This window comes from Mchenga conophoros, linkage group LG2 (genome assembly GCF_057382185.1).
Source record: "Mchenga conophoros isolate Kocher_MC1m ecotype Shallow Benthic linkage group LG2, M_conophoros_male_GT1.1, whole genome shotgun sequence".
Lineage (NCBI taxonomy): Eukaryota > Metazoa > Chordata > Actinopteri > Cichliformes > Cichlidae > Mchenga > Mchenga conophoros.
Window position 1 is genome coordinate 13,414,603 of NC_140527.1, and position 27,907 is coordinate 13,442,509.

Genomic DNA, 27,907 nt, shown 5'->3' on the forward strand with positions numbered 1-27,907 from the left:
TGTAAGAAAATAATAAATAAAATCCTAACCAGAAAATCAAAATACTGCAACAAATGGCATGAATTAAAAAATATACTTTTTTCAAAGAACCATAAGGAAATATGATAAAATAAACATTGGAATCTTATAGCCTAAGAATATTCAGTTAACGTAACTAACCTTGTGTTTTTAACTCACTTTTTGTTGGTGATTTAAAAATTACAAAAATAATTCTACTTTTTCCTCTCCTTTAGGATCTTCTCCTACATCATATTCTTCTGAGACTGCGTTCACGTTTAGAACATTGTCTTGAACACCTTTCCCCTGGATCTGGACTTTTTAGATTTCATTTGCACCCAGGAACTAGTTTTTCTACAAGCTTTGTCTGGTCAAGTTCAGGTTTGCCCTGTCCTCTTAGATGCATTATGTAGTTTACATACTCTGATAAACAGAGAAAAGGATAAAATGAATCTACATAGTGCTGTCATTCAGTTTGAGTGGGGACCTACTGGGCGACTAAGAATGGCTCTTTCCCCCATCATCTTAACAGTCTTCTGGAACTGAACTTGTCCATCCCAGCCATTGCTAAAATTTTGGGAATGTCAAGAAGCACAGTATTCCGACGCATGAATGAGTTCAATCTTTCAGTCAAAGCACTCTATAGCAGCCTGTCAGATGAAGAGTTGGACCAATGCATTACAGACATAAAATCCAGGCAGCCTCACGCTGGATACCGGATGGTGAAAGCACTTCTTCAGGCCAGAGGACACAGAGTCCAGTACCAAAGGGTTAGAAGTTCTATGCACCGTGTTGACACAGCTGGTGTTGTGTCAAGGATGTTTTCCTTGGGATGCATTGCTCGACGTGCTTATTCCGTCCCAGGACCACAGTCTCTAATGCATATTGACACAAATCACAAACTGATACGGTAAATTATTTGATCTTTTGAAGTGAAAGATATTCCTGAGAAATTTTTCATCTGCAAATGTTCAGAACTGTATTTTGTTATCTTACTCGTTCCTATATTTGCATCTGGACATACATAAATTACATCTTGCATTGCTTACATTTAAACACTTCAAAGTGATAATTCAAAAACTGATAAAAAAAACATTTTGTTTTCCCCATTCAGCTATAACATTGTGATCTTTGGAGGTATTGATGGCTTTTCTCGTAAGGTAAGTTTAGTTTAGTAAGTAAATCAAATGTAATATTTACATGGAAGTTTCCCATTGTTCTTTTTCCTATAAAGATTATGTATCTCGGTGCTGCTTCCAACAATCTGGCATCAACAACACTGGCATTCTTCCAAAAATCAATCGAGAAGTTTGGTTTTCCTCTCAGGTAATAAGTGATGCATTTTATTATGGGTTAGGTATTTTCTTACATACCTTTTGTAAGACTACATTTGGATATTTCATTAAAAGTTGTTTAAGATGATTCTAACTTGCCTCAATATATATATCTCTAATTTCAAATGATTGTTATGGTGACTTGGGGATATTTAAGAATAAAAAAAAATTAATTCAACACCTTTACCAAACACTGCTGTTATGTAATTGGATACAAGGGGTGAGATAGTAATATTTTGCCTCCTTGGCTGTAACTCCCTGACATTACAAGGGTAATCATTTTATGATGTCGGGTTCAGTGTTACACCATGATTTCAAATTCAATATCATCATCAATAAGAATTAGTATTATCATTTCAGAGTTGTAGGTAACCACTTTTAAATGCCATAGACTACTTATTTGTTTAATTTGATGTAAATATTTTTGCAAAAATATTCTAAAAATTGTCTCCTTACACAGATCATAATGATACAAGATGGCACTTGCGTAATTTCCAACAAATACAATAAATCTAAGTAATTACTACTAACCTGTGAAATCCTGAAAAATGTTTTAACAGCTGTGTTAAATTAAACTTCATACTGACACATGCTGGAAAGTGCATTCATGAGACAATTTTTCTGATGCATTCAAGAGCAGTAGCAATGAAAGATTTTAAGGATTCTTTTACAATTTGTTTTTCAAACTTTGCTTAAGGCATATACTGTTCTTTATTATCAGATCTAAGTTTGTTTAACCCTTTAAGACCTACCATAGAACCAAGTCCACCAGAGCTTATATTATATTTTTACATGCTGTGGAGCCATTTTTGGGAGCATTTCAAGTTGCTATACATCAATACAACCATTACAGCCTAAATTTTAATAATATGTCTGCATTAGGTGCATAGTAATTACATAAATTGCAAAAAAGTGCAATAAACTACAAAAAAATTGAAAATCGTTTTTGTTTTTTTAACATATATTTCTAGTTAGAGAAATTTAAGAGGCTTATCCCTCAAAACTGTAAATACAAAAAAGTTGCACAAACTAGTTTCCCACCACAGGAAATTTATTTTGAGTGTCTTCATAGTTTTATTTTTGAAATACACCAATTTTTATACACTGCAGGAAAAACGAAAATAAATATTATAGTGCAAATTTGCAAAATAACAGCATATGCATCAAAATAAACTATTTCCAGCAGTGCAATATGAGTCCTAAGCATCCCAGAAACGACACAGAAAGTCATAAACTCAAACATAACTTTTTAAAACACAAGTATAGGCTCATAAGGCCCCGATCGTAAAAAAAACTACATTTCCGCAAAATGACGTCACTTCCGGTTTCGGGCAGGTCATGCGGTCATGTGATAGTTCGCGCTGATGGACGTAGGAAGTGTTACAAACAGCTGATCGGATCGGCGAAGCGTGTTTCTGGAATATCATGTTTTTGTTGCTGCAAGTGATTTTTATGCAGTTTTTCCAAAGCTATATGTGGAAGGAAACTGTGACCTAGGACAAGCTGATGGCATCAGATGTAAGTACAACTCCTCCGGTTTCATATGCAAAAAAAATTATTGCGCTAGCTTACGTGGTTGCAGAGCTACCGGGATTTAAAAATAGTTACGCAAAATGGAGCGTGCCCGCTCCGATCGGCTGTAAAGGGTTAAAGCTTCGAATGTTTTCGGGTACGATTCTTTGTTTTCAGGGTTCGTGGCGACCACGGAGGGGAAAATGTGGAGGTTGCACGGCTGATGTTTACTGTTCGTGGCACAGGAAGAGGCAGTTTCATTTCAGGAAAGAGTGTGCACAATCAAAGGTTTGTTCTCATAAAATACTGTCCACCTCAAATGTTTCTGACATAAGATGGAAGGTGTTGCATCTTTATTTCCATTATTTAAAAATACATACATTTAAAGGGTATAGTTTTATGAAAGTTTTACAGTAAAATGTCTTTAGAGAACAGTGCCCTATCCAGCATGATATACTTTCTGATATGTATCAGGTGTTCCTTTTTTTTTTTTTTTTTTTTTTTTTTTGGCAGTTTTTGTTGTTTTTTCCTTCAATTTCCATTACTTACCCCTCAAGGAAGAAAACATTGGACAGGTCCTACAAACCCCAAAGAGCCTTCAGGAATGTGCCCTATTTTTTAGTTATTCACGCACCTTTTCCAGTCTGTTCCTTCCTTCCATGAATGTTCATTCTGTGTTAATGGTCTGGTTGTCATCTCATGTTGCCACTGATCATTACAACCCTTTTGGCACCTTTTAAGTGATATGCCTGGGTCCTTCCTACATGCCCTGATAATGTATTATTACTGTTGTCATGCACACATTTCATGTAGGGTTAGAAACAAGCAGGGAATTTGTCATACACACCAAGAAAAGCCATACCTAATTAAATATTTTTTATATATTATTTCAGAATAGAGCGACTGTGGAGAGACCTCTGGGTGTCCGTTACATGCATTTACTACGATGTTCTTCACAACCTTGAGGAAGAGGGCCTTCTTGACATTTCAAATGTTGCACACCTCTTTTGCTGCCATTACGTCTTTCTTCCTCGACTGGAGGATGATTTGAATACATTTTGCAGTGGATGGGACAACCATCCACTGCGAACAGAAAACAACATGAGTCCCAACCAGCTGTGGGAGTTGGGTCACAGATATCACCCTGTTCCTGTTCCAGAAAACACACAGGTAAAGGTGCACATTTTTAGTACTCTGATTCCTATATACAATTATTCTTTCCTAATTTTGCTTGTTCGTTGCAGGGCTTCCAGATTCCAGACATTGACTGGGAGGACAGTGGCCTATCTTGCCATAACCATTCAAGCATTGTTGTTCCGAACACTGACTGTCCATTGACAGAAGAACAAATGACAACTTTACAGGGCGTTGTTAATCCAAGAGCGGCATCCCAGTCCTTTGGTGCGGACATGTACATTATGGCTGTTCAGTTTTGTCAGCAATTCATTTAGAATAGGAAAGCTACATACAGTTGCAGGAAAAAGTTTGTGTATCTTGTTGAATTTCATTAATTTCTGCACAATTTGGTCATGAAATGTAATCGGATCTTCATCACGGACATCTGGACAATCAGTCTGCTTAAACTAAACCAACTCAAAGAATTTTCAAGGATTTTTTCATTAACATAATTGTGTATAAGCAGTTCTGATTATTGTGACTTTGGTCATGAAATGGGATCTGATCTTCAAATTGTGCTGAAATCTGAGATTACACAGGGTTCACCAACTGTTTCAAGCTATAAACTTCGCTATAAGTAACAATTTTTAGTAAAGCTTCGTAATGTAAACACTGAAGAATTAGGAGAGAGGGAACTTAAAAATATTGATTCACTCAGAAAACTAAATAGAAACTGCTTGTCAGTTTGAATGTTATGTTGTAAAGCAATATTTGACTGAAGGCTGATGGTTGGAATGTTTCAAAATTAAAACAGCAATGTAAGTCAATCTTGTCCTTTTATTTTGATCAAGATGCATGCAAGATGTCATTGACAAGGTAAACTTTCAAGACATTAACAGTTTTAAAAACTACTTAAAGGCATTTTCAACCGAGAACTGAACCAAGAACCAATGTTGCCTGCACAGAGTAAATGGCATCAGAGAGGCCCAGTAGATGTGAACATTTATATTCCAAATCTTAAACAGAGACTTGTACACCACTACCTTGCATTATGGGAATGACTCAAATGAGTCCAAACCCTGAGTGGCAGGTTTCAGAGCAGGCAATGAGGTCTTTCTTAAAAGTTAAATAGTCCTTGTAGTGGTATGGAATGCGCAAGGTCTCATAGCAGGTGGCAGCAGTTGGATGTCTGCCATCCACTAGCTCCACTGTGAGACTTTTTGGCACAATCTCCCATCCAGTCCAGAATTTTAGGACATTTGTCAGCTCACTTGGTGTTGCTGTGAAGAAAAAAGAGGTTTAACAACCTTGAAAAAAATCCAACCAATATATTTTTAACATTACAATAATATTGGTATTCTACGGAGCCCCGCAGGGGACACGGGAGAAAAAAAAAATTAAGACGGACTTTTGCGAGATCTCGCAAAAACAAACTCGGGATCTCGCAAAAGTATTGCGAGATCTCGCAAAAGTCCGTCTTAATTTTTTTTTCTCCCATGTCCCCTGCGGGGCTCCGTAGTATTCCCCTCCTGCAAAATGGCAAACCTACCATTTAGAATAAAATGCCTCATGTAGCCTGTGATTCGGCATTTATTTTGAAGAGGACAGTCATCATCTTCATCTTCTGGCCACACGATCCGCTGAAGAAGGACCTGTAACAGAACAAAGTATACCCTTAAAAATACTGCTGCACATTTTTCAGATTTCCATGGATTTTGTCTCTTCTTGTTTTGGGGAGTTCCCTTCCCTATAGCCATATTTTATCTAATTAGTCACACCTGTTCTTAGCTCACTATCACCCACTTAGCCTTATGGTCCATGACTTGATTTCTTGAATAAATTTCTATAATAATCCATGTTTTGTGCTTTTTGTGTTCACTTGGATCCCCAAACCTCTACATAGTTTTGACTGTATCTTAAAAGAAGAAACTGTCTCAAACAAAAAATGAAAATAGAAATTAAATTTTTTTTTTTTTCAAATTCAAACAACAGTAATGGCTAAATATATAATTAGAAAATGTGTATTACCAAATAATTACTAATGTATTTTAGTCATTATGTCTTTTTCAAATCTACAAAATCGTTTTCTATATGTAAATCATGCTTTTCGAGCAGTTTTATTTTTACAGGACTAAAGAAAAACTGCTGTAAAGATGTATGGTCCACAAGAATATGTTCATTTTTAGTATTTGTGCATTTTATTTGTAAAAATGAATACAGCTTTGTTATGGTAAGTTTATTATTTGATACATAATTCTTGGTAAATGCCAAATTAAAATTGCAATTTTTTCACTTTGTAGAATGACTCAAGTCTTCATAGTTTGCTTTGGACTACATTTTCTACAACGCACAGTAAAATGTTATTAATGAATACAGTATTTAGGAACACAAAATTTACCTCAGGATTCACAGCAGCCAACTCTTGTGGAAAGAGTAAGGGCACCGTGTCAGGTCGCTGGGTCAGCAGGGTCCACATATGGGTTTCTTTAAGTCCCCTTCTCAGCTGTTTTATCGACCTCGTCACTCTTCCAATGACCTAAGGAAAAACGTTAACTAAACAGTAACACAGAAATATTTTACTTACTTTTCAATTCACTCACAGAATGGAGTAATAATTTCTCAAACAGCCATCTCCTGTTGTTCTCTGTCAAGGGGGGGAGGTCCCATGCATATGCCAGATCCTGAACACGTTTTCTCTCTTTATCCGACAGCTTGGATTGCCCTTCAAGCTGTAACCCATAAGACAGTAATTCAGACAGAAACAAGAACTATAAATTCCTAATTCCTCATACATAAAATTTTTAAAAAAAGACAAGTTTAAAGTCTCAGACCATGTCTCAATGGCAGAGTTTTTGATCTAGAACAATTTTAAAGGATTAGTCTAGGTTAGACATGTTTATAACTCATACGGGGCAATGTATAAACGTTTCCTCATTTAAACATAAAAACGTACAAGCTGAATTGTCCCTCTCAGGTCTAGATCTGGACAGTCCTCGGGTGTAACGGTGGCAGTTTCAGGACTACCACCAAGTAGGACATGCACAACGGCTGGGCTAAGTCCAGATAGGCATGGGCCTCCATGAAGAAAGGAGTGCCCTACCATCCTCCCTGCCATAAGGAACATATCACTCTCCACAAGAAAGTGAGCTGCTGATGGTATGTAATGGCCTGGCTCTCCCTCAAAAAGTGGAGTAACATTAGAGTTTGCTATGAGATAAATGAAAAGAAAGGAAAAAAAAAAAAGAAGATTACTTACACACAATACAGAGGTTTTCACAAAATAAAGAGACAATTAATTTGTGAAAAGTTATACAATATAATGATCATCAAACATAGGTACGGTCAACCAAAACAAACTAACCAAAATTGATGCAAAAACCAGACATCAGCTTCTCCATGCATGTTGATAAGAAAAAACGTATTACTCCTTGTCCGATAGCTGTATCCCCTGTTAGATCACCAAAATAAAATAATGAATACAAATAATTATTTCAAGATATATTTATGTATCATTTTCAGAAAATTTACCCTCAAGCCTGCACTCCAAGGGACGTGCCCATTCAACATTGGGTCTCTTGTAGAATGAGATGAGGGCCATGTCCTGATCAGCTACACTTTGTCTGATGTCCATTGTGAGACGTAATGGGCTCTCCATTTCATGCATGTCCAAAGCATTCTTTGCACATTCATATATGGCCTTTGAAGAGTCCAAAACAGTTAACCAGCCTAAAAGAAAATAGAGGTGATTATAATTGGATATAGTCTGTATATCAAGTTCTATCTAGATACTGTTACAAAAAGATTATGTTTTATCCTTTGAAGGATTGTCTAAAGTAGTTTGAATATGAGGCTATCAAAAATAAGAAATCCATTGAATGGATACAAACTAATGGTTTGATTTCCGGGAATTGTTCACATTAGCTGTTGATTGTTACTAATCAACACCTTCCTTACATAACCTGTGACTAAATGATTGACCTACCATCCCTGACTTCACAAGTAGTTCCAGATGGTCCTGGCATATCTGCTAGCCCTTCCTCAATTATTGTATCTTCATGCCCCTTTTCATTTCGTGAGCTACTATCAAAATATGTTGTTAAATTTCATTCAAGGCTTAAATCCAATGACAATAAAATTTGCAATTTTTGTTGCTAAATACCTTTCTCCACATGAAGAGGCATGCAGCTCAATGAGGTCAGAGTGAAACATATCTGTGCAGACAGGACACTGCTGCAATGGTGCTGTTGTGCAATAAATTTTAAAGGACAAAGTTTAATTTTTTTAACATTTAATTTTTCCTTCTAGCTAGCTCTTAACACTTTATGTTTTTGGGTAATATGTTAGTATGAAATTGTCAAAAAAACCTACATTCCTTTTCTGTAGGTTCATCACCATCTAAATTCACCACAGTACTTTCACTGGGAGTTTCCAAAGGAGGACAGGATTTTAGGTGTTCTGACAGAAGTTGCAGTGGAACACCTATGCCACACTTCTGGCATTTTGCTTTTGGCATGCATCTGAAGGACTCATCGCTTAGTGGTACAGGGTCATTGCTAAGTTCCTCTTGAATAGGAGCAATATATACATTTTTACCCCCACGACTGGCAGCCTTTAGGATTGTCCCTGTATAGCCAATATCAGCTGGAGGAACCAGAGAGAGTTTTCGGCTTCCCCAACCACCTGTATAAAAGCAAATTGCAGCAGATTATCCTGATCATGAAATATATCCAATGCCTCAAGAAAAGTGAAAAAGAAAAGTATCTTCAAAACTACTCAGAATTAGGAATTCACAACATGCGGTGAAAAGGAACTTGTCTTAAAAGTACTTATTAAACAGCAGGATCAGTTTCTAGTTTAATTACACAGTGCAGAATTCATACACACCCCCAGGTTTGAACAGCAGCCAGCCACCTGTTACCTCCTTCAGTTTGGGAAACAAATCATTCAGGGCGTCCCTTAACTGAAAGCAATAATACAAATACAATCTCTGAGTCCAAATAAATTACACATTTAACATTAATTATACCCCTGTATATACTAAGAAACGGTAAAAGAACCATGCATTTACAGTGCAAACTGGATATAATAAAAAAATATTTTTCAATCCAAAATTTACAGTTACATTTTCATGATTAATGATGAATATCCAATAATAATATTATTTTTTGTAAATGCCACCTGTGACTTGCAGTGATGGTCACCTTCAATAACACTTTTATTAAGCGAAAACTTCTCAGTTTTGATCAGTGAATAAAAAGAATAAGTTTATACCTCTTCATGTGTTGTGCTCTCATCAAGATGTGCTGTTCTTTGACCCATCCCTGCCTGTGTGTGGATATATTTTTCATGTTCTGTTGGGGTCTTCTCCATTTGTTTTGGGAGCAAATAAAATACCACTTCAAGAGGTTTAGGCTTCTTAGCAGGCACCAGAGATGTAGCAGGGAATCGCCTTTTCCCCTTTCCTCTTGAGAAAATACCAGGAAAAGACCTGTCCCAAACATTATAACAAAATTATTTAAAAGCGACTATTATGAAATGCTTTTTTAGTTTGTTTATACAAATTCAACACAGCACTAACACTGCAGTATACACAGAAACACGGAAATATAATAAAAATAATAATAATAATAATAATAGCAGCACCCGAAAAACACAAACATTCAAAAATAAACCAAAACATCAGAACTCAAAATACTGGGTCGAAACGAGCCAGATCCGTGACAGACTCAGAACTACCAAAAGTATATTTTTATGTGATTGACTGTTGTTGTAATTCAAGCCCTGAGTGTAGAGCAGGTAAGATATAAAGTTCCATCCTAAATTCCATGCTCATGCTGAGTGTTTAGTTTATGACTTTTTCACCTGGTCATTTCTTGCTGAAGGGATGGTCTTTCAGGGTTGACCAAGCTGGTACCCTGGCCACCTTGACTCTGTTCTCTGCAAGAAATAAAATCATATTCTCATGTGTGTGTGTGTGTGTGTATGTATGTATGTATGTATGTATGTATGTATGTATATATATATATATATATATATATATATATATATATATATATATATATATATATACACACACACACACACATATATATACACACACACACATATATATATATACGTATATGTGTGTGTATATATATATATATATCTCAATTTAGTTGAATGTAGGATTGACTCATAAGTCTTGCTAAAGTACCTTGTATTCTGATTCATCGCAGCAGCAACAGCAGGAGTTTGGTTGGATGATGTAAGCAACTGCAGCAAGTGTCTTGCTGACCGAATAATTTCATCCTGCATAATCTGAAACGAACACATAAAGACAGAAACAATTTATAAATTAACGTTCGATAAAATCTAAGAATGTATCATTTATTAGATAACAATATGAATATGTCTAACAAAAAACTTGTGTGGAGCGAAGTTACATTCAATCAAGATGGTCTGGCATGCTACAACTTTATAGTTGTTAAATTCTGGGTACAAGTATACATACCCATCTTGTACATGTTTATTATTATTATAATTATTATTATCCTACCCAATTACATGTTTCTTTTAATCAGAGTATGCTGTTTTAATGACTTTACAATATCATTTACATTGCGTTCCTTACATTTTCCCAAATTGTATGTTATATTAATCCTATATTTCCGTTTTAATATTTCTAATGTTTGCCTTGTTTTCTTCACTGTCTGGTCTGCCTCTGTCTTGCCTGTATGGATGCATTTACACCGAAATGTCCCCAACAAAGGATGTTTTAATTCACCACTATTCCAGTGAAACACGAGTCTCCCATCTTCCTGCTACCGGTCTGGAGTTTTTGTTCACCAAAGCACACACTGACGGACAGATCACTGCCCTTTTGCCGCCTTGTCTGACCGTGTTTTGTGGCTTTGGTTCACTTCACCTCACTCTTCCCCATTCTTGTCATTAAATCAGGCTGTTCTGCAACCATGGCAGCCATTCACTCTATGGCTTTATTCATGGTGTATTTTACCCCTTCACCAAAGGCCGTTCTCGTTTCCAACATTATATTTGCAGTGTTCGTCTATCTATCAATATCTGCGGAGTATTTTTTTAACGAGTATCCTATTTTCTAAAGCACAGCATGTAAAGGGTAGCTCGGTTAGCAGGATGCTAGCATGTAGCGCTTAGTGAGACACGCCTCAGACGAGTTGAGCAAAGACCCCGTCTGTGTACTTTATACGTGAGCAACGGATTTAAATAAAATTAAGGTTTCAAAAGACAAACTTGAAGATAAAAAAATATATATACTCACCGGAGAGCCGCCAGGGTTTGCCGCTGCCATCTTGGCGCTCCTAAATTCAAAACTGCTTCTGCAGACAGGCATGGGAGGCGTGGAAATTGTCTTTGAGTTAGTCAAACGTTTTCCTTAGTTCGAGTAGATGATAAAAAAAATAAATAAATAAATGGGATTTTAAGTAGGACTAGGCGTTCTGTAATGATCTCTATTTAGGAGAAAAACTTAATCACTCACCTCTAAACAGCTCTCTTTTAGGAGACAAACTGCTGGCTAACGGTGTCATGTGATCAAACAGCGTAATTTAATTGGCCGAGAGCCACTCGACTCGATCTGGTGCTGATTGCTCTGGCTTGGGTCATTAAAGTTCATCACTTTTGCAGGTGAATTTTTGCAGGTGAATATTTTTGCAGGGAAATTTGGAGGATAAAAATTCAGTGTCATAAATTCAATGTCTAAAAATACTTGAATTCTGATGATACTATATTTCTTCCATACAAGGTGCGTTCCCTTCACTTCCTTCCCCTGTTTTTTCACCAGTTCTTTGTGTTCGTAATGTTCAAATTTTGCAGTTAGTGGTCTTAGATCTTTAATATTTGGTGGACTCCGTAAAAAAAGATCTGAGCAACTGTCATAAAGGCCTAATGTTTGTTCAGGACTGTAAGTAGTATTTTTACTAAACTGCTTTTATTCTGTAATTCTTTAGCTAGGAACTCAATGAGTATAATCCTCACTCATTGGTGTTCAGTGGTGTTCAACGGCAATCCTGGGCATTTAGACGAGGCATTGATTTGTTGAGCACAGATGGTCATGCCACTTGTTAATTAAAGTATTCCAGTTTGTCCAATTTGTTAGATTTAAGAAATGGTCCAAAAAAAGGAAAAGACTTATGTCCTTAGCTCAGTAGTTCAGTCCTAAAGTGTTGTTTGTTTCCAGCAACAGCACTGTCGTTTCGGGCCACATCATACCTTTTTAAAACTGCTACTTCAGAGATGACGAACTTAGTGGAAAACTTGGAAAATCTACATTACTGCTATAACTTGGTCAGCATCAGGAACACAGATGGATTTCTACCATGGACAATTTGTCATGCTGATGCTTTGTACTGCGTTGTGTCAGGTGCCTCCTGTGTCAGGTAAGATTCAAGCATTGTTGTTCCGAACACTGACTGTCCATTGACAGAAGAACAAATGACAACTTTACAGGGCGTTGTTAATCCAAGAGCGGCATCCCAGTCCTTTGGTGCGGACATGTACATTATGGCTGTTCAGTTTTGTCAGCAATTCATTTAGAATAGGAAAGCTACATACAGTTGCAGGAAAAAGTTTGTGTATCTTGTTGAATTTCATTAATTTCTGCACAATTTGGTCATGAAATGTAATCGGATCTTCATCACGGACATCTGGACAATCAGTCTGCTTAAACTAAACCAACTCAAAGAATTTTCAAGGATTTTTTCATTAACATAATTGTGTATAAGCAGTTCTGATTATTGTGACTTTGGTCATGAAATGGGATCTGATCTTCAAATTGTGCTGAAATCTGAGATTACACAGGGTTCACCAACTGTTTCAAGCTATAAACTTCGCTATAAGTAACAATTTTTAGTAAAGCTTCGTAATGTAAACACTGAAGAATTAGGAGAGAGGGAACTTAAAAATATTGATTCACTCAGAAAACTAAATAGAAACTGCTTGTCAGTTTGAATGTTATGTTGTAAAGCAATATTTGACTGAAGGCTGATGGTTGGAATGTTTCAAAATTAAAACAGCAATGTAAGTCAATCTTGTCCTTTTATTTTGATCAAGATGCATGCAAGATGTCATTGACAAGGTAAACTTTCAAGACATTAACAGTTTTAAAAACTACTTAAAGGCATTTTCAACCGAGAACTGAACCAAGAACCAATGTTGCCTGCACAGAGTAAATGGCATCAGAGAGGCCCAGTAGATGTGAACATTTATATTCCAAATCTTAAACAGAGACTTGTACACCACTACCTTGCATTATGGGAATGACTCAAATGAGTCCAAACCCTGAGTGGCAGGTTTCAGAGCAGGCAATGAGGTCTTTCTTAAAAGTTAAATAGTCCTTGTAGTGGTATGGAATGCGCAAGGTCTCATAGCAGGTGGCAGCAGTTGGATGTCTGCCATCCACTAGCTCCACTGTGAGACTTTTTGGCACAATCTCCCATCCAGTCCAGAATTTTAGGACATTTGTCAGCTCACTTGGTGTTGCTGTGAAGAAAAAAGAGGTTTAACAACCTTGAAAAAAATCCAACCAATATATTTTTAACATTACAATAATATTGGTATTCTACGGAGCCCCGCAGGGGACACGGGAGAAAAAAAAAATTAAGACGGACTTTTGCGAGATCTCGCAAAAACAAACTCGGGATCTCGCAAAAGTATTGCGAGATCTCGCAAAAGTCCGTCTTAATTTTTTTTTCTCCCATGTCCCCTGCGGGGCTCCGTAGTATTCCCCTCCTGCAAAATGGCAAACCTACCATTTAGAATAAAATGCCTCATGTAGCCTGTGATTCGGCATTTATTTTGAAGAGGACAGTCATCATCTTCATCTTCTGGCCACACGATCCGCTGAAGAAGGACCTGTAACAGAACAAAGTATACCCTTAAAAATACTGCTGCACATTTTTCAGATTTCCATGGATTTTGTCTCTTCTTGTTTTGGGGAGTTCCCTTCCCTATAGCCATATTTTATCTAATTAGTCACACCTGTTCTTAGCTCACTATCACCCACTTAGCCTTATGGTCCATGACTTGATTTCTTGAATAAATTTCTATAATAATCCATGTTTTGTGCTTTTTGTGTTCACTTGGATCCCCAAACCTCTACATAGTTTTGACTGTATCTTAAAAGAAGAAACTGTCTCAAACAAAAAATGAAAATAGAAATTAAATTTTTTTTTTTTTTCAAATTCAAACAACAGTAATGGCTAAATATATAATTAGAAAATGTGTATTACCAAATAATTACTAATGTATTTTAGTCATTATGTCTTTTTCAAATCTACAAAATCGTTTTCTATATGTAAATCATGCTTTTCGAGCAGTTTTATTTTTACAGGACTAAAGAAAAACTGCTGTAAAGATGTATGGTCCACAAGAATATGTTCATTTTTAGTATTTGTGCATTTTATTTGTAAAAATGAATACAGCTTTGTTATGGTAAGTTTATTATTTGATACATAATTCTTGGTAAATGCCAAATTAAAATTGCAATTTTTTCACTTTGTAGAATGACTCAAGTCTTCATAGTTTGCTTTGGACTACATTTTCTACAACGCACAGTAAAATGTTATTAATGAATACAGTATTTAGGAACACAAAATTTACCTCAGGATTCACAGCAGCCAACTCTTGTGGAAAGAGTAAGGGCACCGTGTCAGGTCGCTGGGTCAGCAGGGTCCACATATGGGTTTCTTTAAGTCCCCTTCTCAGCTGTTTTATCGACCTCGTCACTCTTCCAATGACCTAAGGAAAAACGTTAACTAAACAGTAACACAGAAATATTTTACTTACTTTTCAATTCACTCACAGAATGGAGTAATAATTTCTCAAACAGCCATCTCCTGTTGTTCTCTGTCAAGGGGGGGAGGTCCCATGCATATGCCAGATCCTGAACACGTTTTCTCTCTTTATCCGACAGCTTGGATTGCCCTTCAAGCTGTAACCCATAAGACAGTAATTCAGACAGAAACAAGAACTATAAATTCCTAATTCCTCATACATAAAATTTTTAAAAAAAGACAAGTTTAAAGTCTCAGACCATGTCTCAATGGCAGAGTTTTTGATCTAGAACAATTTTAAAGGATTAGTCTAGGTTAGACATGTTTATAACTCATACGGGGCAATGTATAAACGTTTCCTCATTTAAACATAAAAACGTACAAGCTGAATTGTCCCTCTCAGGTCTAGATCTGGACAGTCCTCGGGTGTAACGGTGGCAGTTTCAGGACTACCACCAAGTAGGACATGCACAACGGCTGGGCTAAGTCCAGATAGGCATGGGCCTCCATGAAGAAAGGAGTGCCCTACCATCCTCCCTGCCATAAGGAACATATCACTCTCCACAAGAAAGTGAGCTGCTGATGGTATGTAATGGCCTGGCTCTCCCTCAAAAAGTGGAGTAACATTAGAGTTTGCTATGAGATAAATGAAAAGAAAGGAAAAAAAAAAAAGAAGATTACTTACACACAATACAGAGGTTTTCACAAAATAAAGAGACAATTAATTTGTGAAAAGTTATACAATATAATGATCATCAAACATAGGTACGGTCAACCAAAACAAACTAACCAAAATTGATGCAAAAACCAGACATCAGCTTCTCCATGCATGTTGATAAGAAAAAACGTATTACTCCTTGTCCGATAGCTGTATCCCCTGTTAGATCACCAAAATAAAATAATGAATACAAATAATTATTTCAAGATATATTTATGTATCATTTTCAGAAAATTTACCCTCAAGCCTGCACTCCAAGGGACGTGCCCATTCAACATTGGGTCTCTTGTAGAATGAGATGAGGGCCATGTCCTGATCAGCTACACTTTGTCTGATGTCCATTGTGAGACGTAATGGGCTCTCCATTTCATGCATGTCCAAAGCATTCTTTGCACATTCATATATGGCCTTTGAAGAGTCCAAAACAGTTAACCAGCCTAAAAGAAAATAGAGGTGATTATAATTGGATATAGTCTGTATATCAAGTTCTATCTAGATACTGTTACAAAAAGATTATGTTTTATCCTTTGAAGGATTGTCTAAAGTAGTTTGAATATGAGGCTATCAAAAATAAGAAATCCATTGAATGGATACAAACTAATGGTTTGATTTCCGGGAATTGTTCACATTAGCTGTTGATTGTTACTAATCAACACCTTCCTTACATAACCTGTGACTAAATGATTGACCTACCATCCCTGACTTCACAAGTAGTTCCAGATGGTCCTGGCATATCTGCTAGCCCTTCCTCAATTATTGTATCTTCATGCCCCTTTTCATTTCGTGAGCTACTATCAAAATATGTTGTTAAATTTCATTCAAGGCTTAAATCCAATGACAATAAAATTTGCAATTTTTGTTGCTAAATACCTTTCTCCACATGAAGAGGCATGCAGCTCAATGAGGTCAGAGTGAAACATATCTGTGCAGACAGGACACTGCTGCAATGGTGCTGTTGTGCAATAAATTTTAAAGGACAAAGTTTAATTTTTTTAACATTTAATTTTTCCTTCTAGCTAGCTCTTAACACTTTATGTTTTTGGGTAATATGTTAGTATGAAATTGTCAAAAAAACCTACATTCCTTTTCTGTAGGTTCATCACCATCTAAATTCACCACAGTACTTTCACTGGGAGTTTCCAAAGGAGGACAGGATTTTAGGTGTTCTGACAGAAGTTGCAGTGGAACACCTATGCCACACTTCTGGCATTTTGCTTTTGGCATGCATCTGAAGGACTCATCGCTTAGTGGTACAGGGTCATTGCTAAGTTCCTCTTGAATAGGAGCAATATATACATTTTTACCCCCACGACTGGCAGCCTTTAGGATTGTCCCTGTATAGCCAATATCAGCTGGAGGAACCAGAGAGAGTTTTCGGCTTCCCCAACCACCTGTATAAAAGCAAATTGCAGCAGATTATCCTGATCATGAAATATATCCAATGCCTCAAGAAAAGTGAAAAAGAAAAGTATCTTCAAAACTACTCAGAATTAGGAATTCACAACATGCGGTGAAAAGGAACTTGTCTTAAAAGTACTTATTAAACAGCAGGATCAGTTTCTAGTTTAATTACACAGTGCAGAATTCATACACACCCCCAGGTTTGAACAGCAGCCAGCCACCTGTTACCTCCTTCAGTTTGGGAAACAAATCATTCAGGGCGTCCCTTAACTGAAAGCAATAATACAAATACAATCTCTGAGTCCAAATAAATTACACATTTAACATTAATTATACCCCTGTATATACTAAGAAACGGTAAAAGAACCATGCATTTACAGTGCAAACTGGATATAATAAAAAAATATTTTTCAATCCAAAATTTACAGTTACATTTTCATGATTAATGATGAATATCCAATAATAATATTATTTTTTGTAAATGCCACCTGTGACTTGCAGTGATGGTCACCTTCAATAACACTTTTATTAAGCGAAAACTTCTCAGTTTTGATCAGTGAATAAAAAGAATAAGTTTATACCTCTTCATGTGTTGTGCTCTCATCAAGATGTGCTGTTCTTTGACCCATCCCTGCCTGTGTGTGGATATATTTTTCATGTTCTGTTGGGGTCTTCTCCATTTGTTTTGGGAGCAAATAAAATACCACTTCAAGAGGTTTAGGCTTCTTAGCAGGCACCAGAGATGTAGCAGGGAATCGCCTTTTCCCCTTTCCTCTTGAGAAAATACCAGGAAAAGACCTGTCCCAAACATTATAACAAAATTATTTAAAAGCGACTATTATGAAATGCTTTTTTAGTTTGTTTATACAAATTCAACACAGCACTAACACTGCAGTATACACAGAAACACGGAAATATAATAAAAATAATAATAATAATAATAATAGCAGCACCCGAAAAACACAAACATTCAAAAATAAACCAAAACATCAGAACTCAAAATACTGGGTCGAAACGAGCCAGATCCGTGACAGACTCAGAACTACCAAAAGTATATTTTTATGTGATTGACTGTTGTTGTAATTCAAGCCCTGAGTGTAGAGCAGGTAAGATATAAAGTTCCATCCTAAATTCCATGCTCATGCTGAGTGTTTAGTTTATGACTTTTTCACCTGGTCATTTCTTGCTGAAGGGATGGTCTTTCAGGGTTGACCAAGCTGGTACCCTGGCCACCTTGACTCTGTTCTCTGCAAGAAATAAAATCATATTCTCATGTGTGTGTGTGTGTGTATGTATGTATGTATGTATGTATGTATGTATGTATATATATATATATATATATATATATATATATATATATATACACACACACACACACATATATATACACACACACACATATATATATATACGTATATGTGTGTGTATATATATATATATATCTCAATTTAGTTGAATGTAGGATTGACTCATAAGTCTTGCTAAAGTACCTTGTATTCTGATTCATCGCAGCAGCAACAGCAGGAGTTTGGTTGGATGATGTAAGCAACTGCAGCAAGTGTCTTGCTGACCGAATAATTTCATCCTGCATAATCTGAAACGAACACATAAAGACAGAAACAATTTATAAATTAACGTTCGATAAAATCTAAGAATGTATCATTTATTAGATAACAATATGAATATGTCTAACAAAAAACTTGTGTGGAGCGAAGTTACATTCAATCAAGATGGTCTGGCATGCTACAACTTTATAGTTGTTAAATTCTGGGTACAAGTATACATACCCATCTTGTACATGTTTATTATTATTATAATTATTATTATCCTACCCAATTACATGTTTCTTTTAATCAGAGTATGCTGTTTTAATGACTTTACAATATCATTTACATTGCGTTCCTTACATTTTCCCAAATTGTATGTTATATTAATCCTATATTTCCGTTTTAATATTTCTAATGTTTGCCTTGTTTTCTTCACTGTCTGGTCTGCCTCTGTCTTGCCTGTATGGATGCATTTACACCGAAATGTCCCCAACAAAGGATGTTTTAATTCACCACTATTCCAGTGAAACACGAGTCTCCCATCTTCCTGCTACCGGTCTGGAGTTTTTGTTCACCAAAGCACACACTGACGGACAGATCACTGCCCTTTTGCCGCCTTGTCTGACCGTGTTTTGTGGCTTTGGTTCACTTCACCTCACTCTTCCCCATTCTTGTCATTAAATCAGGCTGTTCTGCAACCATGGCAGCCATTCACTCTATGGCTTTATTCATGGTGTATTTTACCCCTTCACCAAAGGCCGTTCTCGTTTCCAACATTATATTTGCAGTGTTCGTCTATCTATCAATATCTGCGGAGTATTTTTTTAACGAGTATCCTATTTTCTAAAGCACAGCATGTAAAGGGTAGCTCGGTTAGCAGGATGCTAGCATGTAGCGCTTAGTGAGACACGCCTCAGACGAGTTGAGCAAAGACCCCGTCTGTGTACTTTATACGTGAGCAACGGATTTAAATAAAATTAAGGTTTCAAAAGACAAACTTGAAGATAAAAAAATATATATACTCACCGGAGAGCCGCCAGGGTTTGCCGCTGCCATCTTGGCGCTCCTAAATTCAAAACTGCTTCTGCAGACAGGCATGGGAGGCGTGGAAATTGTCTTTGAGTTAGTCAAACGTTTTCCTTAGTTCGAGTAGATGATAAAAAAAATAAATAAATAAATGGGATTTTAAGTAGGACTAGGCGTTCTGTAATGATCTCTATTTAGGAGAAAAACTTAATCACTCACCTCTAAACAGCTCTCTTTTAGGAGACAAACTGCTGGCTAACGGTGTCATGTGATCAAACAGCGTAATTTAATTGGCCGAGAGCCACTCGACTCGATCTGGTGCTGATTGCTCTGGCTTGGGTCATTAAAGTTCATCACTTTTGCAGGTGAATTTTTGCAGGTGAATATTTTTGCAGGGAAATTTGGAGGATAAAAATTCAGTGTCATAAATTCAATGTCTAAAAATACTTGAATTCTGATGATACTATATTTCTTCCATACAAGGTGCGTTCCCTTCACTTCCTTCCCCTGTTTTTTCACCAGTTCTTTGTGTTCGTAATGTTCAAATTTTGCAGTTAGTGGTCTTAGATCTTTAATTTTTGGTGGACTCCGTAAAAAAAGATCTGAGCAACTGTCATAAAGGCCTAATGTTTGTTCAGGACTGTAAGTAGTATTTTTACTAAACTGCTTTTATTCTGTAATTCTTTAGCTAGGAACTCAATGAGTATAATCCTCACTCATTGGTGTTCAGTGGTGTTCAACGGCAATCCTGGGCATTTAGACGAGGCATTGATTTGTTGAGCACAGATGGTCATGCCACTTGTTAATTAAAGTATTCCAGTTTGTCCAATTTGTTAGATTTAAGAAATGGTCCAAAAAAAGGAAAAGACTTATGTCCTTAGCTCAGTAGTTCAGTCCTAAAGTGTTGTTTGTTTCCAGCAACAGCACTGTCGTTTCGGGCCACATCATACCTTTTTAAAACTGCTACTTCAGAGATGACGAACTTAGTGGAAAACTTGGAAAATCTACATTACTGCTATAACTTGGTCAGCATCAGGAACACAGATGGATTTCTACCATGGACAATTTGTCATGCTGATGCTTTGTACTGCGTTGTGTCAGGTGCCTCCTGTGTCAGGTAAGATTCAAGCATTGTTGTTCCGAACACTGACTGTCCATTGACAGAAGAACAAATGACAACTTTACAGGGCGTTGTTAATCCAAGAGCGGCATCCCAGTCCTTTGGTGCGGACATGTACATTATGGCTGTTCAGTTTTGTCAGCAATTCATTTAGAATAGGAAAGCTACATACAGTTGCAGGAAAAAGTTTGTGTATCTTGTTGAATTTCATTAATTTCTGCACAATTTGGTCATGAAATGTAATCGGATCTTCATCACGGACATCTGGACAATCAGTCTGCTTAAACTAAACCAACTCAAAGAATTTTCAAGGATTTTTTCATTAACATAATTGTGTATAAGCAGTTCTGATTATTGTGACTTTGGTCATGAAATGGGATCTGATCTTCAAATTGTGCTGAAATCTGAGATTACACAGGGTTCACCAACTGTTTCAAGCTATAAACTTCGCTATAAGTAACAATTTTTAGTAAAGCTTCGTAATGTAAACACTGAAGAATTAGGAGAGAGGGAACTTAAAAATATTGATTCACTCAGAAAACTAAATAGAAACTGCTTGTCAGTTTGAATGTTATGTTGTAAAGCAATATTTGACTGAAGGCTGATGGTTGGAATGTTTCAAAATTAAAACAGCAATGTAAGTCAATCTTGTCCTTTTATTTTGATCAAGATGCATGCAAGATGTCATTGACAAGGTAAACTTTCAAGACATTAACAGTTTTAAAAACTACTTAAAGGCATTTTCAACCGAGAACTGAACCAAGAACCAATGTTGCCTGCACAGAGTAAATGGCATCAGAGAGGCCCAGTAGATGTGAACATTTATATTCCAAATCTTAAACAGAGACTTGTACACCACTACCTTGCATTATGGGAATGACTCAAATGAGTCCAAACCCTGAGTGGCAGGTTTCAGAGCAGGCAATGAGGTCTTTCTTAAAAGTTAAATAGTCCTTGTAGTGGTATGGAATGCGCAAGGTCTCATAGCAGGTGGCAGCAGTTGGATGTCTGCCATCCACTAGCTCCACTGTGAGACTTTTTGGCACAATCTCCCATCCAGTCCAGAATTTTAGGACATTTGTCAGCTCACTTGGTGTTGCTGTGAAGAAAAAAGAGGTTTAACAACCTTGAAAAAAATCCAACCAATATATTTTTAACATTACAATAATATTGGTATTCTACGGAGCCCCGCAGGGGACACGGGAGAAAAAAAAAATTAAGACGGACTTTTGCGAGATCTCGCAAAAACAAACTCGGGATCTCGCAAAAGTATTGCGAGATCTCGCAAAAGTCCGTCTTAATTTTTTTTTCTCCCATGTCCCCTGCGGGGCTCCGTAGTATTCCCCTCCTGCAAAATGGCAAACCTACCATTTAGAATAAAATGCCTCATGTAGCCTGTGATTCGGCATTTATTTTGAAGAGGACAGTCATCATCTTCATCTTCTGGCCACACGATCCGCTGAAGAAGGACCTGTAACAGAACAAAGTATACCCTTAAAAATACTGCTGCACATTTTTCAGATTTCCATGGATTTTGTCTCTTCTTGTTTTGGGGAGTTCCCTTCCCTATAGCCATATTTTATCTAATTAGTCACACCTGTTCTTAGCTCACTATCACCCACTTAGCCTTATGGTCCATGACTTGATTTCTTGAATAAATTTCTATAATAATCCATGTTTTGTGCTTTTTGTGTTCACTTGGATCCCCAAACCTCTACATAGTTTTGACTGTATCTTAAAAGAAGAAACTGTCTCAAACAAAAAATGAAAATAGAAATTAAATTTTTTTTTTTTTCAAATTCAAACAACAGTAATGGCTAAATATATAATTAGAAAATGTGTATTACCAAATAATTACTAATGTATTTTAGTCATTATGTCTTTTTCAAATCTACAAAATCGTTTTCTATATGTAAATCATGCTTTTCGAGCAGTTTTATTTTTACAGGACTAAAGAAAAACTGCTGTAAAGATGTATGGTCCACAAGAATATGTTCATTTTTAGTATTTGTGCATTTTATTTGTAAAAATGAATACAGCTTTGTTATGGTAAGTTTATTATTTGATACATAATTCTTGGTAAATGCCAAATTAAAATTGCAATTTTTTCACTTTGTAGAATGACTCAAGTCTTCATAGTTTGCTTTGGACTACATTTTCTACAACGCACAGTAAAATGTTATTAATGAATACAGTATTTAGGAACACAAAATTTACCTCAGGATTCACAGCAGCCAACTCTTGTGGAAAGAGTAAGGGCACCGTGTCAGGTCGCTGGGTCAGCAGGGTCCACATATGGGTTTCTTTAAGTCCCCTTCTCAGCTGTTTTATCGACCTCGTCACTCTTCCAATGACCTAAGGAAAAACGTTAACTAAACAGTAACACAGAAATATTTTACTTACTTTTCAATTCACTCACAGAATGGAGTAATAATTTCTCAAACAGCCATCTCCTGTTGTTCTCTGTCAAGGGGGGGAGGTCCCATGCATATGCCAGATCCTGAACACGTTTTCTCTCTTTATCCGACAGCTTGGATTGCCCTTCAAGCTGTAACCCATAAGACAGTAATTCAGACAGAAACAAGAACTATAAATTCCTAATTCCTCATACATAAAATTTTTAAAAAAAGACAAGTTTAAAGTCTCAGACCATGTCTCAATGGCAGAGTTTTTGATCTAGAACAATTTTAAAGGATTAGTCTAGGTTAGACATGTTTATAACTCATACGGGGCAATGTATAAACGTTTCCTCATTTAAACATAAAAACGTACAAGCTGAATTGTCCCTCTCAGGTCTAGATCTGGACAGTCCTCGGGTGTAACGGTGGCAGTTTCAGGACTACCACCAAGTAGGACATGCACAACGGCTGGGCTAAGTCCAGATAGGCATGGGCCTCCATGAAGAAAGGAGTGCCCTACCATCCTCCCTGCCATAAGGAACATATCACTCTCCACAAGAAAGTGAGCTGCTGATGGTATGTAATGGCCTGGCTCTCCCTCAAAAAGTGGAGTAACATTAGAGTTTGCTATGAGATAAATGAAAAGAAAGGAAAAAAAAAAAAGAAGATTACTTACACACAATACAGAGGTTTTCACAAAATAAAGAGACAATTAATTTGTGAAAAGTTATACAATATAATGATCATCAAACATAGGTACGGTCAACCAAAACAAACTAACCAAAATTGATGCAAAAACCAGACATCAGCTTCTCCATGCATGTTGATAAGAAAAAACGTATTACTCCTTGTCCGATAGCTGTATCCCCTGTTAGATCACCAAAATAAAATAATGAATACAAATAATTATTTCAAGATATATTTATGTATCATTTTCAGAAAATTTACCCTCAAGCCTGCACTCCAAGGGACGTGCCCATTCAACATTGGGTCTCTTGTAGAATGAGATGAGGGCCATGTCCTGATCAGCTACACTTTGTCTGATGTCCATTGTGAGACGTAATGGGCTCTCCATTTCATGCATGTCCAAAGCATTCTTTGCACATTCATATATGGCCTTTGAAGAGTCCAAAACAGTTAACCAGCCTAAAAGAAAATAGAGGTGATTATAATTGGATATAGTCTGTATATCAAGTTCTATCTAGATACTGTTACAAAAAGATTATGTTTTATCCTTTGAAGGATTGTCTAAAGTAGTTTGAATATGAGGCTATCAAAAATAAGAAATCCATTGAATGGATACAAACTAATGGTTTGATTTCCGGGAATTGTTCACATTAGCTGTTGATTGTTACTAATCAACACCTTCCTTACATAACCTGTGACTAAATGATTGACCTACCATCCCTGACTTCACAAGTAGTTCCAGATGGTCCTGGCATATCTGCTAGCCCTTCCTCAATTATTGTATCTTCATGCCCCTTTTCATTTCGTGAGCTACTATCAAAATATGTTGTTAAATTTCATTCAAGGCTTAAATCCAATGACAATAAAATTTGCAATTTTTGTTGCTAAATACCTTTCTCCACATGAAGAGGCATGCAGCTCAATGAGGTCAGAGTGAAACATATCTGTGCAGACAGGACACTGCTGCAATGGTGCTGTTGTGCAATAAATTTTAAAGGACAAAGTTTAATTTTTTTAACATTTAATTTTTCCTTCTAGCTAGCTCTTAACACTTTATGTTTTTGGGTAATATGTTAGTATGAAATTGTCAAAAAAACCTACATTCCTTTTCTGTAGGTTCATCACCATCTAAATTCACCACAGTACTTTCACTGGGAGTTTCCAAAGGAGGACAGGATTTTAGGTGTTCTGACAGAAGTTGCAGTGGAACACCTATGCCACACTTCTGGCATTTTGCTTTTGGCATGCATCTGAAGGACTCATCGCTTAGTGGTACAGGGTCATTGCTAAGTTCCTCTTGAATAGGAGCAATATATACATTTTTACCCCCACGACTGGCAGCCTTTAGGATTGTCCCTGTATAGCCAATATCAGCTGGAGGAACCAGAGAGAGTTTTCGGCTTCCCCAACCACCTGTATAAAAGCAAATTGCAGCAGATTATCCTGATCATGAAATATATCCAATGCCTCAAGAAAAGTGAAAAAGAAAAGTATCTTCAAAACTACTCAGAATTAGGAATTCACAACATGCGGTGAAAAGGAACTTGTCTTAAAAGTACTTATTAAACAGCAGGATCAGTTTCTAGTTTAATTACACAGTGCAGAATTCATACACACCCCCAGGTTTGAACAGCAGCCAGCCACCTGTTACCTCCTTCAGTTTGGGAAACAAATCATTCAGGGCGTCCCTTAACTGAAAGCAATAATACAAATACAATCTCTGAGTCCAAATAAATTACACATTTAACATTAATTATACCCCTGTATATACTAAGAAACGGTAAAAGAACCATGCATTTACAGTGCAAACTGGATATAATAAAAAAATATTTTTCAATCCAAAATTTACAGTTACATTTTCATGATTAATGATGAATATCCAATAATAATATTATTTTTTGTAAATGCCACCTGTGACTTGCAGTGATGGTCACCTTCAATAACACTTTTATTAAGCGAAAACTTCTCAGTTTTGATCAGTGAATAAAAAGAATAAGTTTATACCTCTTCATGTGTTGTGCTCTCATCAAGATGTGCTGTTCTTTGACCCATCCCTGCCTGTGTGTGGATATATTTTTCATGTTCTGTTGGGGTCTTCTCCATTTGTTTTGGGAGCAAATAAAATACCACTTCAAGAGGTTTAGGCTTCTTAGCAGGCACCAGAGATGTAGCAGGGAATCGCCTTTTCCCCTTTCCTCTTGAGAAAATACCAGGAAAAGACCTGTCCCAAACATTATAACAAAATTATTTAAAAGCGACTATTATGAAATGCTTTTTTAGTTTGTTTATACAAATTCAACACAGCACTAACACTGCAGTATACACAGAAACACGGAAATATAATAAAAATAATAATAATAATAATAATAGCAGCACCCGAAAAACACAAACATTCAAAAATAAACCAAAACATCAGAACTCAAAATACTGGGTCGAAACGAGCCAGATCCGTGACAGACTCAGAACTACCAAAAGTATATTTTTATGTGATTGACTGTTGTTGTAATTCAAGCCCTGAGTGTAGAGCAGGTAAGATATAAAGTTCCATCCTAAATTCCATGCTCATGCTGAGTGTTTAGTTTATGACTTTTTCACCTGGTCATTTCTTGCTGAAGGGATGGTCTTTCAGGGTTGACCAAGCTGGTACCCTGGCCACCTTGACTCTGTTCTCTGCAAGAAATAAAATCATATTCTCATGTGTGTGTGTGTGTGTGTATGTATGTATGTATGTATGTATGTATATATATATATATATATATATATATATATATATATATATATATATATATATATATATACACACACACACACACATATATATACACACACACACATATATATATATACGTATATGTGTGTGTATATATATATATATATCTCAATTTAGTTGAATGTAGGATTGACTCATAAGTCTTGCTAAAGTACCTTGTATTCTGATTCATCGCAGCAGCAACAGCAGGAGTTTGGTTGGATGATGTAAGCAACTGCAGCAAGTGTCTTGCTGACCGAATAATTTCATCCTGCATAATCTGAAACGAACACATAAAGACAGAAACAATTTATAAATTAACGTTCGATAAAATCTAAGAATGTATCATTTATTAGATAACAATATGAATATGTCTAACAAAAAACTTGTGTGGAGCGAAGTTACATTCAATCAAGATGGTCTGGCATGCTACAACTTTATAGTTGTTAAATTCTGGGTACAAGTATACATACCCATCTTGTACATGTTTATTATTATTATAATTATTATTATCCTACCCAATTACATGTTTCTTTTAATCAGAGTATGCTGTTTTAATGACTTTACAATATCATTTACATTGCGTTCCTTACATTTTCCCAAATTGTATGTTATATTAATCCTATATTTCCGTTTTAATATTTCTAATGTTTGCCTTGTTTTCTTCACTGTCTGGTCTGCCTCTGTCTTGCCTGTATGGATGCATTTACACCGAAATGTCCCCAACAAAGGATGTTTTAATTCACCACTATTCCAGTGAAACACGAGTCTCCCATCTTCCTGCTACCGGTCTGGAGTTTTTGTTCACCAAAGCACACACTGACGGACAGATCACTGCCCTTTTGCCGCCTTGTCTGACCGTGTTTTGTGGCTTTGGTTCACTTCACCTCACTCTTCCCCATTCTTGTCATTAAATCAGGCTGTTCTGCAACCATGGCAGCCATTCACTCTATGGCTTTATTCATGGTGTATTTTACCCCTTCACCAAAGGCCGTTCTCGTTTCCAACATTATATTTGCAGTGTTCGTCTATCTATCAATATCTGCGGAGTATTTTTTTAACGAGTATCCTATTTTCTAAAGCACAGCATGTAAAGGGTAGCTCGGTTAGCAGGATGCTAGCATGTAGCGCTTAGTGAGACACGCCTCAGACGAGTTGAGCAAAGACCCCGTCTGTGTACTTTATACGTGAGCAACGGATTTAAATAAAATTAAGGTTTCAAAAGACAAACTTGAAGATAAAAAAATATATATACTCACCGGAGAGCCGCCAGGGTTTGCCGCTGCCATCTTGGCGCTCCTAAATTCAAAACTGCTTCTGCAGACAGGCATGGGAGGCGTGGAAATTGTCTTTGAGTTAGTCAAACGTTTTCCTTAGTTCGAGTAGATGATAAAAAAAATAAATAAATAAATGGGATTTTAAGTAGAACTAGGCGTTCTGTAATGATCTCTATTTAGGAGAAAAACTTAATCACTCACCTCTAAACAGCTCTCTTTTAGGAGACAAACTGC

At 36.5% G+C, this 27,907-nt stretch overlaps 3 protein-coding genes and 1 pseudogene across 7 annotated transcripts; 1 reads left to right on the forward strand and 3 right to left on the reverse strand.

Annotated features, from left to right (window-relative positions):
- The first annotated feature begins 286 nt into the window (after positions 1–286).
- LOC146581758 (uncharacterized) lies at positions 287–5,159 on the forward strand (annotated as a pseudogene). Its single transcript, XR_014893869.1, has 6 exons — positions 287–907; positions 1,112–1,157; positions 1,232–1,323; positions 3,021–3,131; positions 3,737–4,013; positions 4,088–5,159. The product of XR_014893869.1 is annotated as an uncharacterized LOC146581758 (transcript).
- LOC146581759 (uncharacterized) lies at positions 4,797–11,529 on the reverse strand. 2 transcript variants are annotated; one of them, XM_085286675.1, is made up of 15 exons: positions 11,239–11,529; positions 10,156–10,259; positions 9,822–9,896; positions 9,231–9,447; positions 8,844–8,919; positions 8,328–8,639; positions 8,119–8,200; positions 7,942–8,039; positions 7,488–7,685; positions 7,321–7,407; positions 6,913–7,166; positions 6,560–6,688; positions 6,358–6,495; positions 5,509–5,611; positions 4,797–5,239 (listed from the first exon to the last, which is right to left on the reverse strand). In XM_085286675.1, exons 1-15 carry the CDS (start codon positions 11,308–11,310, stop codon positions 5,022–5,024), a joined length of 2,163 nt encoding a protein of 720 aa, XP_085142801.1. In that variant the 5' UTR covers positions 11,311–11,529; the 3' UTR covers positions 4,797–5,021. The 2 variants fall into 2 exon arrangements, with proteins under 2 accessions (XP_085142801.1, XP_085142809.1); XM_085286683.1 differs by lacking the exon at positions 7,321–7,407.
- Positions 11,530–13,014: 1,485 nt separating this feature from the next.
- On the reverse strand, positions 13,015–19,732 carry LOC146581760 (uncharacterized). Of its 2 annotated transcripts, XM_085247353.1 has the most exons (15): positions 19,442–19,732; positions 18,359–18,462; positions 18,041–18,115; positions 17,450–17,666; positions 17,063–17,138; positions 16,547–16,858; positions 16,338–16,419; positions 16,161–16,258; positions 15,707–15,904; positions 15,540–15,626; positions 15,132–15,385; positions 14,779–14,907; positions 14,577–14,714; positions 13,727–13,829; positions 13,015–13,457 (listed from the first exon to the last, which is right to left on the reverse strand). In XM_085247353.1, exons 1-15 carry the CDS (start codon positions 19,511–19,513, stop codon positions 13,240–13,242), a joined length of 2,163 nt encoding a protein of 720 aa, XP_085103479.1. In that variant the 5' UTR covers positions 19,514–19,732; the 3' UTR covers positions 13,015–13,239. The 2 variants fall into 2 exon arrangements, with proteins under 2 accessions (XP_085103479.1, XP_085103486.1); XM_085247360.1 differs by lacking the exon at positions 15,540–15,626.
- A 1,485-nt stretch (positions 19,733–21,217) lies between these two features.
- Positions 21,218–27,903, reverse strand: LOC146581761 (uncharacterized). 2 transcript variants are annotated; one of them, XM_085247374.1, is made up of 15 exons: positions 27,656–27,903; positions 26,573–26,676; positions 26,243–26,317; positions 25,652–25,868; positions 25,265–25,340; positions 24,749–25,060; positions 24,540–24,621; positions 24,363–24,460; positions 23,909–24,106; positions 23,742–23,828; positions 23,334–23,587; positions 22,981–23,109; positions 22,779–22,916; positions 21,930–22,032; positions 21,218–21,660 (listed from the first exon to the last, which is right to left on the reverse strand). In XM_085247374.1, exons 1-15 carry the CDS (start codon positions 27,725–27,727, stop codon positions 21,443–21,445), a joined length of 2,163 nt encoding a protein of 720 aa, XP_085103500.1. In that variant the 5' UTR covers positions 27,728–27,903; the 3' UTR covers positions 21,218–21,442. The 2 variants fall into 2 exon arrangements, with proteins under 2 accessions (XP_085103500.1, XP_085103506.1); XM_085247380.1 differs by lacking the exon at positions 23,742–23,828.
- Positions 27,904–27,907: the final 4 nt, after the last annotated feature.